Source organism: Ursus arctos, unplaced genomic scaffold (genome assembly GCF_023065955.2).
Source record: "Ursus arctos isolate Adak ecotype North America unplaced genomic scaffold, UrsArc2.0 scaffold_4, whole genome shotgun sequence".
NCBI lineage: Eukaryota > Metazoa > Chordata > Mammalia > Carnivora > Ursidae > Ursus > Ursus arctos.
This window is the reverse complement of record NW_026623056.1, coordinates 89023359-89040326: the sequence shown is the minus strand read 5'-3', so window position 1 is coordinate 89040326 and position 16968 is coordinate 89023359. Positions and strand designations below refer to the sequence as shown.

Sequence of the window (16968 nt, the reverse complement as noted above, 5' to 3'; positions counted from 1 at the left end):
CAGGCAGGCTTCCCCTGTCTCTTTATTCTTTCTCTTCCATCAGGCCTTTTGTTCTTTCTAGAACTCCTATAGTTCACATGTCAGGTCTCCTGTGTCCAAATGCCAGAATCTTGGCTTTCACACGTGGTTTCTACTTCACTGTGCTGGAGTTCACGTTTGATGTATTTGCCCTTGCAGAGCTCCTGGAACCACGATCCGGCCTCGTCCATGTCCACTGTCTGTTGTTCCTCTCGCAATTTCAAATGAGCAGATCCCAGAACGGGTGCTCATGCTCCAGACTTGACCCTCTCACGGCTCCCCTCAAATGTTTCTCCAGGTCTCCAGCTTCCTCATTCATGCTCCTTCAGCGGAAGGCTCCGGAGTCAGCTGCCCGGTTGGTCTTTCTCCCTCAGGTTCCTGGGAAATGCTGCACTTACATAGATATTTTTGCCATCACTCAAAATTGCTTTCAACGGGCGCTCACTAATCACACCAGAAAAGGAGTATCAAAACTTTTCATCACGCACCACTTGGGGCCAAAAATTCCATGATGCAGACAGATCATCTGTGCGCCCTTCATCAGACACGGATGGGTCCAAAGAGCAGATCCACCTTCCAACAGGGGAAGCAGCGTGACTCCCCCAGGGGATGGGAAACCTCTATTGAGTTAGAACTTCCTGGGATGGCCGCGGTGAGAAGGACAGTGCTCCCTGGAATGTAGGGATTCTGACACCCAGTAGTCACCCCCATGGCGTTCTGTGAACGTAATGCTCTAACAAGGGCATGACCATCCTCATCTCCACCAGCAAGAGGAAACCTAATTACATATACAAGTGGATATATGCCACTGATAGCTTAATAATATTCCCCTGACTAAAATAATGTATAAAAGATACTGATCCAGGGCACCTGGATGGCTCAGTCGGTTAAGCCTCTGACTCTTCGTTTCAGCTCAGGTCCTAATCTCATGGGTCATGGGATTGAGCCCTGTGACAGGGAGTCTGCTGGAGATTCTCTCTCTCTCCTTCTCTCTCTCTTTTTCAAATGAATAAATAAGATCCTTAAAAAAAAGAAGACATTGATCCTAGTGCTTCTTTGCCTGACATTTGACAACCACAGTATAGGTTATCAACCATAACTTCAGTAATTCGCTTTAAATGTTACCTTAATCATATCTTTACTTCTTTCATTTCAATCTAGCATGTTCTAGAACAGTAGTTTTCACTTAGGGATTCCCCTCAACTAATCATACAGTTGTATTAATATATAGGGGTTTAGAACCTAGTCCAGACCTGCTGACTCTCCTTGTTTGATATTCTTGATATATTCCTACCACATATGGTGAGAATGTGCTTGGCATTTATGGTATCTTTCATGGGACATATGCTTGATAATTATATCAAGAGTTTTCCTCTATTCATCCAATTTTTACAAATAAGATATAATGTTTGCTATCTTTGAAAACAGGCTTAGTGATTATGTTTACAGATATTTTGTCTAAAACTTTTTGGACTGACTTTATTATTTTGTTTTGCATGCCACAGAAACAACCACATTTTCACATCAGGTGCATTATTCTTATTATAATCCCCATAAAGACTTTCATCTTCGAAAAATATCAGTTAAAAAATTAACCACAGTTATTTTAAGTCTTTTGTCATCCACAGATACTTTTCTTAAATTGTTTTATTCTGCTACTTCCCTGAAAAGTTTCGCAGTCCACTACAAGCCCAACTGCCTCACCTTCCCCACAGAATGACCCAGAGCCCCCGAGAAAAGGATTATGTGCCAGGTACTTTGGGGTATAGGCTTCTGATGGCCACACGTAAAGATCACTGGGACTCTACCCATGGACTGAGTCAGGATTTCCAGAACTCTAGCTGAGAAGCAGATGGGTTCATGAGACTACCAACCCCAGACCCAGCGGAACGAGAATTAATTACATAGAACTGAATGAGTCAGTGAAGGATGAGTATGGTTTTTGTTTGGAATACTGTCGATGTTATTTTAATGTTCTATTTTCTGGATATCTAAGGAAGCCCTCTGTCTTTCCTCTTAAGCTCTTTCTAAATCACAACAATGTAGCAGACTCTATTTTTGTACATTGAAATGAGACATTTGTAAGTGATATTCTCTCCGCCTGATCCCTTTGGAACTCGAACGTTCTTATTAAGTCTTTCTATGTTTCATGGCAATATAGTTATTTGCCTAAGTTCTATAAGAATGTGTATTCGTTGTTGCCAGGACATACTTGGAAACCAGGTATGCAACCAAAGCCTTGCTTGGCGTGTGCCATTAAGAATGATGCTCATTTAATCAGGTAGGACCAGATGGTTTTAAAGAACTAAAGCTGCCTTTATGGAGCCAGTGCTTATGGGCAAAGCCCTCTTGGGGAAAATTGGCCTCATACGTGGCCCCGCACAGCCTGCCTTAGACAAGAACAATATTCCAAAAGCAAAAATCCTGTATATGATACTTAATATCATTTTACAAGCATACGTTTTCTGTGTAATTGTCAAGAGTGTGTATTTTTAGGGCAAGATTAATTTCCTTGCTGATACTTATCCACGATGTTGTTTACTACAAAATGACACTGTGACAAATAATATCATTTCCATAAATCATCAAGTGTCTGTCTTCCCAAAGGACACTTGAAGGACTTTCCCCACGTGTGCATGCATAAGCACCTATAAATCCAAACTGACAACACCAGAGGTTCCAGCACAGTCTGTGCCGCTAATTAGCAGAGTATCTGTGGAAATCATGTAAATCCTGTGGGCTTCAAGCCCCTCCACTGGGAGGAGAAGAATCCCGACTGGACGGTCTCTTAGCTCTCTCTAGGCTGGGTTTTATAATTCTATGGCCAGCCCCTTCTTCCACTTAGTTAAAGAGAATTTCATGCAATATGACAGGACTTAAGCACAGATCAGGGCAGGATATAAAAACTGAAATTAGATATTTTTTAAATGGGACAAGATAAAACTTAGCAGAAGCTGAAATAGATTTACATATATTAGTATGGATATGTCTCAAAGCATAATGTTGTTTTTTTAAAGAGCCAGCTATAGAACACTCTAAAAAATGTGATACCAATCAGGCATTAAAAGTACAAAACAACATATGTATTACTTGTGGAGATAAATATACAGTCTATATATACATACATACATATATACATACATACATATACATATATATAGTTTTATATGTGTATATATATATAGTTTTATATCAAGTTTTTTTTTTAATTCATGATGCTGAGTAAGGGAAGGGTTAAGGAATAGGCAGGGAGAGGCAGGGGGCCCCTGACTAGGCTCTGAAACTATTCCTGGCAGGCAGAAGCTAAGCCAGAGTGAACAAGAGATAAGGGAGTAGACCAGACCACCTGGCCCTGATGTGAGGGAGCATTTGTCTTTGGCGGCTACATTGTAATCACAGAAAATGACCAGACCTCAAAGAAGTCAGTCATTAAGGGCGTTATCCACAGTCCTTGCTCAAACCAAGAGGGCACAGGAATCTCAAGGCCTCAAGCTTCCTGGTCAAGTTTTTGATGAGAAACTGGCACTAAAAGCCCTCAGTGGCAGCCCATTCGGGACCCCTCTCACTGTAGAGAGCTGCTTCTTTCCTTTCCGCTCTCACCTTCACGGAATAAACTTTCACTTCACTTCACCCTTTTGTGCCCACAAGGTTCATTCTTCGACTCTGTGAGACAAGAACCCCGCGATCCCGCAGCAACGCTGATGGCCCCCAGGGAAGGAAGGACGCCGAGCAACCTCACAGTTGCTCTGTAATGTTTGAGTTTTTTTAACTAAAGCAAATATGGCATCGCACTCACTTTACAGAGGCACGTACATGAATATTTACACGAGTCCCTAGTTTAGTGGTTGCTAAACAGAAGTGTGCGTCAGAATCAGTCAAAGAATTTTTAAAAATGAAGATCCTCAGGCCTCTCCCCAGTAGTTCAGGATCAGCAGGTCTGAAGTAGAATTCAGGCATCTGAAGTTTTAAAACTATTCAAGCAATTCTGCCACACAGCAGCCTCTAGTACAAAACAGTACCATTTAAAATAAAATGAAGCAAAAGATACACAAATGGCCAGAACAGCATTACTCACAATAGCCCCAAATGAACACAACTCAAGTATTCATCGACCGGCAGGCGGAGAACTAAAATGTGGTCTATCCACACAACAGAGTATTATTCTGCACAAAAAGGAAAGAAGTCCTGATACATACTAGAGAATGAATGAACCTTGACAACATTATGCTAAGTTAAAGGAGCCGGGCAGAGAGAACAAAATGTTGTGTGATTCCATTTATACCAAATACCAAGAAGAGGAAAGTCTATATAAAAGAAAGTATATCAGTAGTTCCTTCGGGCTGGGAGAATGGTTAAATTGGGGGTAATAGCTAAGGGATGCTGGGTTTTTTGGGGGGTGACTGATGAAAATGTTCTGGAAGTAGATCATGGTGATGGTTACACAACTCTGTGAATATACTAAAAAGCCATTAATTGCATACTTTCTGTGGGTGAATTTTGTGATGTCTGAATTACATCTCAGTACTGTGTTTTTTTTTTTTTGTTTTTTTTGTTTTTTTTTTGTTGTTGTTTTTGTTTTTTTTTTTGTTTTTTTTTTTTTTTAAAGATTTTATTTATTTATTTGACAGAGACAGAGACAGCCAGCGAGAGAGGGAACACAAGCAGGGGGAGTGGGAGAGGAAGAAGCAGGCTCATAGCGGAAGAGCCTGATGTGGGACTCGATCCCGTAACGCCGGGATCACGCCCTGAGCCAAAGGCAGACGATTAACCGCTGTGCCACCCAGGCGCCCCTGTTTTTTTTTTTTTTAATGTTGTTTTTTATTATATTATGTTAGTCACCATACAGTACATCCCTGGTTTCTGACGTAAGGTTCGATGATTCATTAGTTGCATATAACACCCAGTGCACCATGCAATACGTGCCCTCCTTACTACCCATCACCAGCCTATCCCATTCCCCCACCCCCCTCCCCTCTGAAGCCCTCAGTTTGTTTCTCAGAGTCCATAGTCTCCCATGCTTCATTCCCCCTTCTGATTACCCTCCCTTTCTTTATCCCTTTCTTCCCCTACCGATCTTCCTAGTTCTTATGTTCCATAGATGAGAGAAATCATATGATAATTGTCTTTCTCTGCTTGACTTATTTCACTCAGCATTATCTCCTCCAGTGCCATCCATGTTGCAGCAAATGTTGAGAACTCATTCTTTCTGAGAGCTGAGTAATATTCCATTGTATATATGGACCACAACTTCTTACTCCAGTCATCTGTTGAAGGGCATCTCGGTTCCGTCCACGATTTAGCTATTGTGGACAATGCTGCTATGAACATTGGGGTACATATGGCCCTTCTCTTCACTACGTCTGTATCTTTGGGGTAAATACCCAGTAGTGCAATGGCCAGGTCATAGGGTAGCTCAATTTTTAACTTTTTAAGGGACCTCCACGCTGTTTTCCAGAGTGGCTGTACCAACTTGCATTCCCACCAACAATGTAGGAGGGATCCCCTTTCTCCACATCCTCTCCAGCAATTGCTGTTTCTTGCCTTGTCAATTTTTGCCATTCTAACTGGCATAAGGTGGTATCTCAGTGTGGTTTTGATTTGAATTTCCCTGATGGCTAATGATTTTGACATTTTTTCATGTGTCTGTTAGCCATTTGTATGTCTTCATTGGAAAAGTGTCTGTTCATATCTTCTGCCCATTTTATGATTTGTTTATTTGTTTCTCATGTATTGAGTTTGAGAAGTTCTTTGTAGATCTTGGATACCAGTCTTTTATCTGTAGCATCATTTGCAAATATATCCTCCCATTCCGTGGGCTGCCTCTTAGTTTTTTTGACTGTTTCCTTGGCTGTGCAGAAGCTTTTTATCTTGATGAAGTCTCACAAGTTCATTTTATCTTTTGTTTCTCTTGCCTTTGGAGATGTGTCATGAAAAAGGTTGCTTTGGCCAATGTCGTAGAGGTTGCTGCCTATCTTCTCCTCTAGGATTTTGATGGATTCCTGTATCACATCGAGGTCTTTCATCCATTTAGAGTTTATCTTTGTGTATGGTGTGAGAGAGTGGTCAAGTTTCATTCTTTTGCGTGTAGGTGTCCTATTTTCCCAGCACCATTTATTGAAGAGACTGTCTTTTTTCCACTGGATGTTTTTTCCTGCTTTATCAAAGATTAGTTGCCCAAAGAGCTGAGGGTCCATTTCTGGGCTCTCTATTTTGTTCCATTGGTCTATGCGTCTGTTTTTGTGCCAGTATCATGCTGTCTTTGTGATCATAGCTTTGTAGTACAGCTCGAAATCCGGCATTGTGATGCCCCCAGCTTTGTTTTGCCTTTTCAACAGTTCCTTGGAGATTCGGGGCCTTTTCTGGTTCCATACAAATTTAAGGACTATTTGTTCCAGTTCTTGCTTAATTTATTGGCATAAAGCTGTTGATAAAAGTTTCTAATAATCCTACCAATTTCATTGGTGTTGGTTGTGACCTCTCCTTTTTCATTCATAATTTTATTAATTTGGGTCCTTTCTCTATTCTTTTGGATAAGTCTTGCCAGCGGTCTGTCAATTTTATTAATTCTCTCAAAGAACCAGCTTCTAGTTCTGTTGATCTGCTCTACTGTACTCCTGGTTTCTAATTCATTGATTTCTGCTCTCATCTTGGTCAACTGCTTCCTCGTGCGTGGATTAGGCCTGTCCCTCTGTTGCTGTTCCAGCTTCTTGAGGTGAGAATATAAAAACTGCATTTTAGATTTTTCTATTCTTTTGAGTGAGGCTTGGATGGCTATAGATTTCCCCCTTAGGACTACCTTTGTAGTATCCCATAGGTTTTGGACCATTGTGTTTTCATTCTCATTGGTCTCCATGAATTGTTTAAATCAATTTTTGATTTCCTAGTTTATTGAATCATTCCTGAGCAGGATGGTTCTTAGTCTCCAAGTGTTTGAGTTTCTTCCAAATTTTTCCTTGTGGTTGAGTTCCAATTTCAGAGCATTGTGGTCTGAGAATATGCAGAGAATAATTTCAGTCTTTTGGGATTCATCCCTGGGATGCAAGGGTGGTTCAACATTCGCAAATCTATCAGTGTCTTAGATTTTATCCAGAAGGAAAAATTAAAAAATCATATGATCCTCTCAATTGATGCAGAAAAAGCATTTGACAAAATCCAGCATCCTTTCCTGATTAAAACCCTTCAGAGTGTAGGGATAGAGGGTACATTCCTCAATCTCATAAAAACCATCTATGAAAAGCCTACAGCAAATATCATTCTCAATGGGGAAAAGCTGGAAGCCTTTCCCTTAAGATCAGGAACACGACAAGGATGCCCAATCTCGCCACTATTATTCAACATAGTACTAGAAGTCCTTGCAACAGCAAGCAGACAACAAAAAGGGATAAAAAGTAACCAAATCAGCAAAGAAGAAGTCAAAATGTCTCTCTTCGCAGATGACATGATACTCTATATGGAAAACCCAAAAGAATCCACTCCCAAACTATTAGAAGTCATAGAGCAATTCAGTAATGTGGCGGTATACAAAATCAATGCTCAGAAATCAGTTGCATTTCTATACACGAATAATGAGACTGAAGAAAGAGAAATTAAGGAATCCATCCCATTTACAATAGCACCAAAAACCATATGTTACCTTGAAATTAATTTAACCAGAGATGTAAAGGACCTATATTCTAGAAACTATAAATCACTCTTGAAAGACATTATGGAAGACACAAAATTTGGGAAATATTCCACGCTCATGGATCGGAAGAATAAACATAGTTAAAATGTCCATGCTACCCAGAGCAATCTACACTTTCAATGCTATCCCGATCAAAATATCAGTACTGTGTTTTTAAGAAGACAACCAAAATTTAAACATTTAATTTCATCATACAACTGAGAAGTAAATTAGATAGAATTACCTGATTTCAGAATTACCTGAAAGTACTTAATAGAAGAACAGAGAATGATACTTACTTTTTTAAAAAAATATTTTATTTATTTATTTGAAAGAGAGAGAGCGTGAGTGGGGAGAGGAGCAGAGGGAGAGGGAGAAGCAGGCTCCCATCTTCAAGGGACTCCACTGACATGATGGTCAAGACATTTTCTTTTAAACGATAAACTTACAAGGACAAAAAGAACAGGTGAGAGGCTACTGCATGAAAAGAATGTCTACAAATTTTGAAGGCAGAAAAGGAAACCACTGAGTAATAATTAGAAAATAATTAGAAAAAATCTACGACCTAATTTCTTACAAGAAGGGATGTGGGGAAGTGAGAAGCAGATTTTGATTCCCTCCTCAACCCTCATGGCAGGTGACTGCCCACTCCCTGAATAAGTAGGTTTAGTCTCTGCAGATGCTGAACCAGAGGGACTCTGACCTCTTGGTCATGAGGTCAGCTGAGGAGGGGAACCAGAGCCAGGACAAAGGACCTATCTGAGAAATCCACATCTTCAAAAGGAAGACTTTTCTATCCCCCTTCCCAACTTGCTTCCAGAACACTGGCAACCAGAACTACTCCCCACTTATCACCACCACCATCAGCTTCACTATCACAATCACCTCCACCAACATCACCACCTCCACTAGCTCCTTCACCATCACCACCACCACATCCACCACCTCCATCACCTCCACCATCACCAACACCATCACCAACACCATCACCACCTTCACTACCACCTCTACCATCACCTCCACCACTACCACTACCACCTCCACTATATCCTTCACCATCACCACCACCACATCCACCACCTCCATCACCTCCACCATCACCAACACCATCACCATCACCACCATATTCACCACCATCACCACCATCACTACCTTCACTACCACCTCTACCATCATCACTTCCACATCTACCATCACCCCCACTATCCCCACTACCACCTCAGAAAATGAAAGATCCTCCCCAGAGAAGCTCACCTAAACTGACAGCAAAAGCCCACAGTCCAAGATCTCTAACAGAAAGCCAACAAGTCATCTTTAAGTCCTCCCATGGTAAAGCCTACCACACAGAAAGTTACGACCATGGATCTAGACCATACATTCAACTCTTTAGCACCTTGTTCTTAAATAGTGCAGGGCCCCCAGACATCTGAAAAAACACCTTACGTAAAAATGTAAAAGGAAACAGAAAGGGGACACAGAGAAACAGAAAATGCAGAGTTGAAGAAAATGTGTAAAAGAAAAACCATATTTAATAAACTCAGAGTTAAGAAAAATAATGAACCTGCATAACAAGAACAGGAAGCTATTTAATACGGGAGTAGCCAACCAAACAAAACAACCCGCCCCCCCACACACAAAAAGACAAAACACAACAAAACACCTTGTGAGAAGTAAACCACGATTGGGGAATAAACGGAAGGTGGAGTAGAAAGTGGAAGAACTCTCCCAGAAAGGAGAAAAAGACAACAACATGGAAAATGAGAGTGAAGAGATTAGAAAATTGGAGAAATAGTCCAGAAGGTCCAGTATTCAAATAAGAGGAATCCTGAAAAGAGCAAAAAACCTGCGAACTAACAGGAAATGAGCCACCGCAGAGGAAGTACCCCTCCCCCACCCCTTCCAGAACCAAAGGGTATGATTTTGCGGATTCCAAAGGCTTCGCAAGTACACAGCACAAATGACAAGGAAAAGACCTCATCTTCAAAACCGAAAAGAGGACCCTAAAGTCTCCCAGAAATGAGAAAAACAGAAGCAGACACAAGTAAGGATCGACAGACAGACGCGCATCAGGCTCCCCAACAGCAATTCTGCAAATCCAGCCAGAACTCGGAGCAGCACCCTCACACTTCCCGGGCGGACTAGTCCCATCTGTGGGAACGCAGAGCCGGAACAAACCAGAAAGGACAGGGGACGTATGCGGGTTCGCGGCAGGGCCTCCTCAGTGTTGTGATAATCCTTGTGGCGCCATCAGACCTTTCTGATCTGACACACAGAGTAATTTGATTAAAGTTAATTTTTTAATATTCAAGAAACGGTCTTTTCAATGAGAAATGAAAATACACATTGGGTCACAAAGATGCACTTAAGATAGAAATTCACCACACTTCCTCTTCACGGCACAATAAAATCAGACACTAAATTTTTAAATAGAATCCGATGGTCCTGAAAGCAAGGAAGTTCAACGTGCTCCTCAGTCTTTGCGCAAAGCTGGTACAACAGGGAGCACAGGATGAGTGCTCCCAGCCCACCAGAGAGAGACCTGGAGGCACGTTTCAAGACACCCATGCACCTTTGTCTCACTAAAAGCACTACCGGCAATGTATCCTCAGGAAATACTCTGAAAGAAAGACATGTTTCATATCAAGAATCACTGTGGAGTTATTTATGATTTAAAAAAAAAGTGAGCAAGAAATGTTCAAAAATATAAGCATAATAAAGAAAATTATGGCACCCCCAACTTGATAGACTATTACAAGAACTCTCGAAATGACCATTATGAAGCTGTCACAGCAGAAACAAGTATATGATACAATAAGATAAAAATAAAGGAATAAGATAACTCAGGATATATCCATTCAACAGAGTACTAGACAAAGTTTGAAATGATCATTACGAACAACAACACATTACAAGCAAAGAAATGCAGAGAACGTGATGCCCAGGAGCTGCTGTGAGGTGGAGGGGAGGGGGGTATGCTGCTCTGCTACTCCTCGGCCCCTCTGTTCACTGTGACTCCTGGGGCAGAGGGGGCTCCGCCTAAGAATTTGACCTATAAAAGATTAAAGGAAAACTCTCCTTTCTAAGCTTTACCAGACTACTATTGACCTGGGATAGTAAAATCTTTGTTAAAAAAAAACAAAAAAAGAAAGAAAGAAAAGAAAACATCTTTGTTGTTTACAAAACTCCTACTGGGTCTTCAGCTGTAAAATCTAGACTCTCCTTCCACCACCCCACTGGTCTGGGGTCTCCAAACCCAGGACCGAGAAGTAGCAGGAGTCTGTCCAGCAGGTGGCAGGAGCAAGAAAGCAGAGTCGAGCGCCTCCACCCACCACCCGTGACCCAGGACCCACAGTTCCAGCGGCAGGAATGAACAGGCGCTCTTTAAAATGATCCAATGTTGGGGGCGCCTGGGTGGCTCAGTCAGTTAAGCATCCACCTCAATTTCAGTTCAGGTCACCATCTCAGGTCATGATCTCAGGGTCATGAGATTGAGCCCCGCTTTGGGCTCTGCACTGGGCGTGGAATCTGCTAAAGATTCTCTCTCTCCCTCTCCCTCTGCCCCTGCTTCCGCTCTCTCCCTCTCTATATAAAAATAAATGAAATGAAATGAAATAAGATAAAATAAAATAAAATACCAGATACTGCCATATTATCTTGTCCGTGGGAAATGCCCCAGAGATAACTGACCATGTGTAATCCCCCCTTCTCACCACCAGTTAGTTCTCTTTTTGACCCCCCTGCCAGCCTGGCTTCTGTCTTCACCCCTCCTCCGAAACTGCTTTTGTTATGGCCACCAAGGATCTCCGTGTTGTCTAGGCCAATGGTCACTTATTTGTCCATACCTGACTCAATCTCTCAGAAGCATTAGACCCTCTTCTGTGAAAAACGCTCCTCCTCAGCTGCCTTCACACCACACGCTCCTGACTCTTCAGGTGGCCTCTGCTTACCCTCTACCCAGTTTTAAACTTGGAGCACCCCCAAGCCCGGCCTCCTTGCTGTCAACCCCCCTCTCGTTACTTTCGCTCCAACCACATGCTAGCAGATTCCACGTGTGCATCTTCAACCAGACCTCAGTGAGACACATCAATCTGCAACTGCCCACCTCACTTCTTCTCTTAGATGTCTCATTCAAACTTAATATCACCTTGTAAATATGGTCCTCCACCAAAGTGAATGTCTACACCCAACAACGAGAAGCAATCATCTGTTCCATCCCTACCCCCATATTCAATCCATCAGCAAATCGTACCAATTCTTCCTCCAAAAAAGGGCCCAAAATCATCCACTTCTGTGTAGTTCCATCCCACCACCCCAGTCCAAGCTGCCATGACATCTCATCTATGTTACTATGATAGTTTGCACCCTTTTAGTCCATTCATCCCATGGTAACCAAAATGAGTCTTCAAGAAGCAAATAAGATTACTTCTTCACTTAAACCTCTTACAATGTCTCCACTACACGTAAGATAGAATCCAGAGCACCACTATGGCCCATGGGATGTCTACCTGCAGCTCCCACCTCCTGTGGTAACTCCACCCCTCATTTCAGCAACGTGGGCCTCATGGCAGTTCTTAGAACTTTCCGTGCTCTTTCCTGCCTCAGGGACTTTGCACTTGCTCTTCCCTTTGCCTTCTGAAACAGTCTTCCCTCCACCTTTCCCTTCCATATTTAAGACACAAGTGACCTGAGTGCCCCCACCAAGAAATGTACCTTAACACCAAGGTACTATGTCTTAAACATAATAAGTAAACTAACATGACCCAGTTAACAAACTCCTATACCATATAAAACTCCCATACAAAACTCCTATGCCAAATAAAAAAGAATGAATTGCATGTAATAGCCTTTTTTACACTGTTAATAGGATATATGATATGTGTTTCATTTAAGTTGACCAAAGCAAGAAAGACATTTCACTAAAGGGGAAGGTTTTCTTCCTCATATAAAACCATTAAGCAACTGTGAAATCCACATGTTACCTTTGGAAAAGAAATTGGCGCTAGACCTTCGTGTGTTAACCTAAGCACTAAGATGTCCCAAATGGCATTACCTGAAGAATGCTGACATATGAAAGACAGCACAGCCACATGCCTCTGAGACAAACCCATCTCTATAAGGTAGGATTTTGAGTTGTTTCTCCTACAATGGGAATTAATTTGGACTCAGTCATCGCAAATCTCTTTTGAAATGAAGCTGAGTATGAACAAAGAAAAATTAATTAAGAAATAAATGAATTAAATAAATGTGTACTTGTCTTATATCTGTGGAGAGTCACATGTGAGATTCTTGGCAGAAGTAAGGATGCAGTGGAATGAGCCAGGTGATCTCCATTAGACAAATTCATGAAATTGGCTTTATTGGCATAATTCTGTATTTAATTGACATGACTATACATAATCAAAGATGAAACAACACCAGAAGGAAAAAAAGCTGTTGAGATTTATCTTGTTCTTGTGTCTAGATCTTACCTTCCCCCTCTCTAAAAAAAGCAGTCAACTCTCTTTAAATAGAAAGGATTAATATAGGGTGAGATATTATTATAAAATTAACTAAAATAAGCTACATGAGAAGTCAATTCATTACAAAATAATTTCACAAACACAACCTGGGAACTCGAATTTTTACATATTTATTTTGTGTATTTAAGATTATTGAATGCAGTATTTCTTAATTTTGGTATTGTAGGACTTACTACAAAAAGGTGTAAACATAGCTAAAATATGAAAAAAGCATAGTTTTAGACCATGCTGTAGTAAAAACCTTGCAATATTCTCACCTCAAGAAGCTGGAACATCAACAGAAGAATAGGCCTAATCCATGCACGAGAAAGCAGTTGATCAAGATTAGCAGAGATCAATGAATTAGAAACCAGGAGCACAGTAGAACAGATCAACAGGACTAGAAGCTGGTTCTTTGAAAGAATAAATAAAATAGATAAGCCACTGGCCAGACTTATTCAAAAGAATAGAGAAGGGACCCAAATTAATAAAATTATGAATGAAAAGGGAGAGGTCACAACCAACACCAATGAAATAGGAAGGATTATTAGACACTTTTATCAACAGCTTTATGCCAATAAATTAAGCAAACTGGGAGAGATGGAGGCCTTCCTGGAAACCTATAAACTACCAAGACTGAAACAGGAGGAAATCGATTTTTTAAAAAGACCAATTAATTATGAAGAGATTGAAACAGTGATTAAAAACCTTACAAAAAACAAAACTCCAGGGCCTGATGGATTCCCCGGGGAATTCTACCAAACATTCAAAGAAGAAATAATACCTATTCTCCTAAAGCTATTTCAAAAAAATAGAAACAGAAGGAAAGCTACCAAACTCATTCTATGAGGCCAATATTACCTTGATCCCCAAACCAGGCAAAGACCCCATCAAAAAGGGGAATTACAGACCGATACCCCTGATGAATATGGACGCCAAAATTCTCAACAAGATCCTAGCTAATAGGATCCAACAGTACATTACAAGGATTACCCATCATGACCAAGTGGGATTCATCCCTGGGATGCAAGGGTGGTTCAACATTCGCCAATCTATCAGTGTGATAGATTATATCAACAAGAAAAAAGCCAAGAACCATATGATCCTCTCAATAGATGCAGAAAAAGCATTTGACAAAATACAGCATCCTTTCCTGATTAAAACCCTTCAGAGTGTAGGGATAGAGGGTACATTCCTCAATCGCATAAAAACCATCTATGAAAAGCCTACAACAAATATCATTCTCAATGGGGAAAAGCTGGAAGCCTTTCCCTTAAGATCAGTAACACGAAAAGGATGCCCACTCTCGCCACTATTATTCAACATAGTACTAGAAGTCCTTGCAACAGCAATCAGACAACAAAAAGGGATAAAAGGTATCCAAATTGGCAAAGAAGAAGTCAAACTGTCTCTCTTCGCAGATGACATGATACTCTATACGGAAAACCCAAAAGAATCCACCCCCAAACTACTAGAAGTTATAGAGCAATTCAGTAATGTGGCGGGATACAAAATCAATGCTCAGAAATCAGTTGCATTCCTATACACGAACAATGAGACCGAAGAAAGAGAAATTAGGGAATCCATTCCATTTACAATAGCACCAAAAATCATACGTTATCTTGGAATTAACTTAACCAGAGACGTGAAGGATCTATATTCTAGAAACTACAAATCACTCTTGAAAGACATTGAGGAAGACAGAAAAAGATGGAAAAATATTCCATGCTCATGGATCAGAAGAATTAACATAGTTAAAATGTCCATGCTACCCAGAGCAATCTACACATTCAATGCTATCCTGATCAAAATACCGATGACATTTTTCAAAGAACTGGAACAAACACCCTTAAATTTGTGTGGAACCAGAAAAGACCACGAATCGCCAAGGAACTGTTGAAAAGGAAAAACAAAGCTGGGGGCATCACAATGCCGGATTTCGAGCTGTACTACAAAGCTGTGACCACAAAGACAGCATGGTACTGGCACAAAAACAGACACATAGATCAGTGGAACAGAATAGAGAACCCAGAAATGGACCCTCAGCTCTTTGGGCAACTAATCTTTGATAAAGCAGGAAAAAACATCCGGTGGAAAAAAGACAGTCTCTTCAATAAATGGTGCTGGGAAAATTGGACAGCTACATGCAAAAGAATGAAACTTGACCACTCTCTCACACCATACACAAAGATAAACTCCAAATGGATGAAAGACCTCGATGTGAGACAGGAATCCATCAAAATCCTAGAAGAGAGCATAGGCAGCAACCTCTACGACATCGGCCACAGCAACCTTTTTCATGACACATCTCCAAAGGCAAGAGAAACAAAAGATAAAATGAACTTGTGGGACTTCATCAAGATAAAAAGCTTCTGCACAGCCAAGGAAACAGTCAAAAAAACTAAGAGGCAGCCCACGGAATAGGAGAAGATATTTGCAAATGACACTACAGATAAAAGACTGGTATCCAAGATCTACAAAGAACTTCTCAAACTCAATACACAAGAAACAAATAAACAAATCATAAAATGGGCAGAAGATATGAATAGACACTTTTCCAATGAAGACATATAAATGGCTAACAGACACATGAAAAAATGTTCAAAATCATTAGCCATCAGGGAAATTCAAATCAAAACCACACTGAGATACCACCTTATGCCAGTTAGAATGGCAAAAATTGACAAGGCAAGAAACAACAATTGCTGGAGAGGATGTGGAGAAAGGGGATCCCTCCTACATTGTTGGAGGGAATGCAAGTTGGTACAGCCACTCTGGAAAACAGTGTGGAGGTCCCTTAAAAAGTTAAAAATTGAGCTACCCTATGATCCAGCCATTGCACTACTGGGTATTTACCCCAAAGATACAGACGTAGTGAAGAGAAGGGCCATATGCACCCCAATGTTCATAGCAGCATTGTCCACAATAGCTAAATCGTGGAAGGAGCCAAGATGCCCTTCAACAGATGACTGGATTAAGAAGTTGTGGTCCATATATACAATGGAATATTACTCAGCTATCAGAAAGAACGAATTCTCAACATTTACTGCAACATGGACGGCACTGGAGGAGATAATGCTAAGTGAAATAAGTCAAGCAGAGAAATACAATTATCATATGATTTCTCTCATCTATGGAACATAAGAACTAGGAAGATCGGTAGGGGAAGAAAGGGATAAAGAAGGGGGTGTAATCAGAAGGGGGAATGAAGCATGAGAGACTATGGACTCTGAGAGACAAACTGAGGGCTTCAGAGGGGAGGGGGGTGGGGGAATGGGATAGACCGGTGATGGGTATTAAGGAGGGCACGTATTGCATGGTGCACTGGGTGTTGTACGCAACTAATCAATCATGGAACTTTACACTGAAAACCAGGGATGTACTGTATGGTGACTAACGTAATAAAAAAATATTATTATAAAAAAAAAAAACAAAAAACCTTGCATTATCTCTATGTGTAAGACTTCATCAGAATGAGGAATATATTTAAACTATGTTAATTTAAAGTCCATCATTAATTAAACAGTCTTGGATGCTGATTCCTAGCTTCACATATTAGACTTGCATGGAGCCCCAATGGGGTGTTCAAGCTTACCTTTGAGCCTGGAGGGGGAGCCAAACCCAGAAATGAATAAATAATATTCTCTTCTTTTGCAGAGAAGAAAGAGTCAAAATCCTTGAAGCAAAGAAAAAGAATGTTTAAACCCCACTGTGCACTTGTGAGCCAAAATATTTACCTAAGTTGATCTTTTTTATTAGTCATTAAGTTAGAAGCTAACACAAAAGGTT

At 40.8% G+C, this 16968-nt stretch overlaps 1 protein-coding gene across 2 annotated transcripts in view; it reads right to left on the bottom strand.

The window, feature by feature from the left end:
• SH3BGR (SH3 domain binding glutamate rich protein) overlaps positions 1-16968 on the bottom strand; it is a 69318-nt gene that overhangs the window by 35596 nt on the left and 16754 nt on the right. For both annotated transcript variants that reach the window (XM_057306789.1, XM_044389255.3), the window contains exon 3: positions 16775-16855. In XM_057306789.1, coding sequence (XP_057162772.1) covers positions 16775-16855 — 81 coding nt within the window. The remainder of the gene's footprint in view (positions 1-16774; positions 16856-16968) is intronic.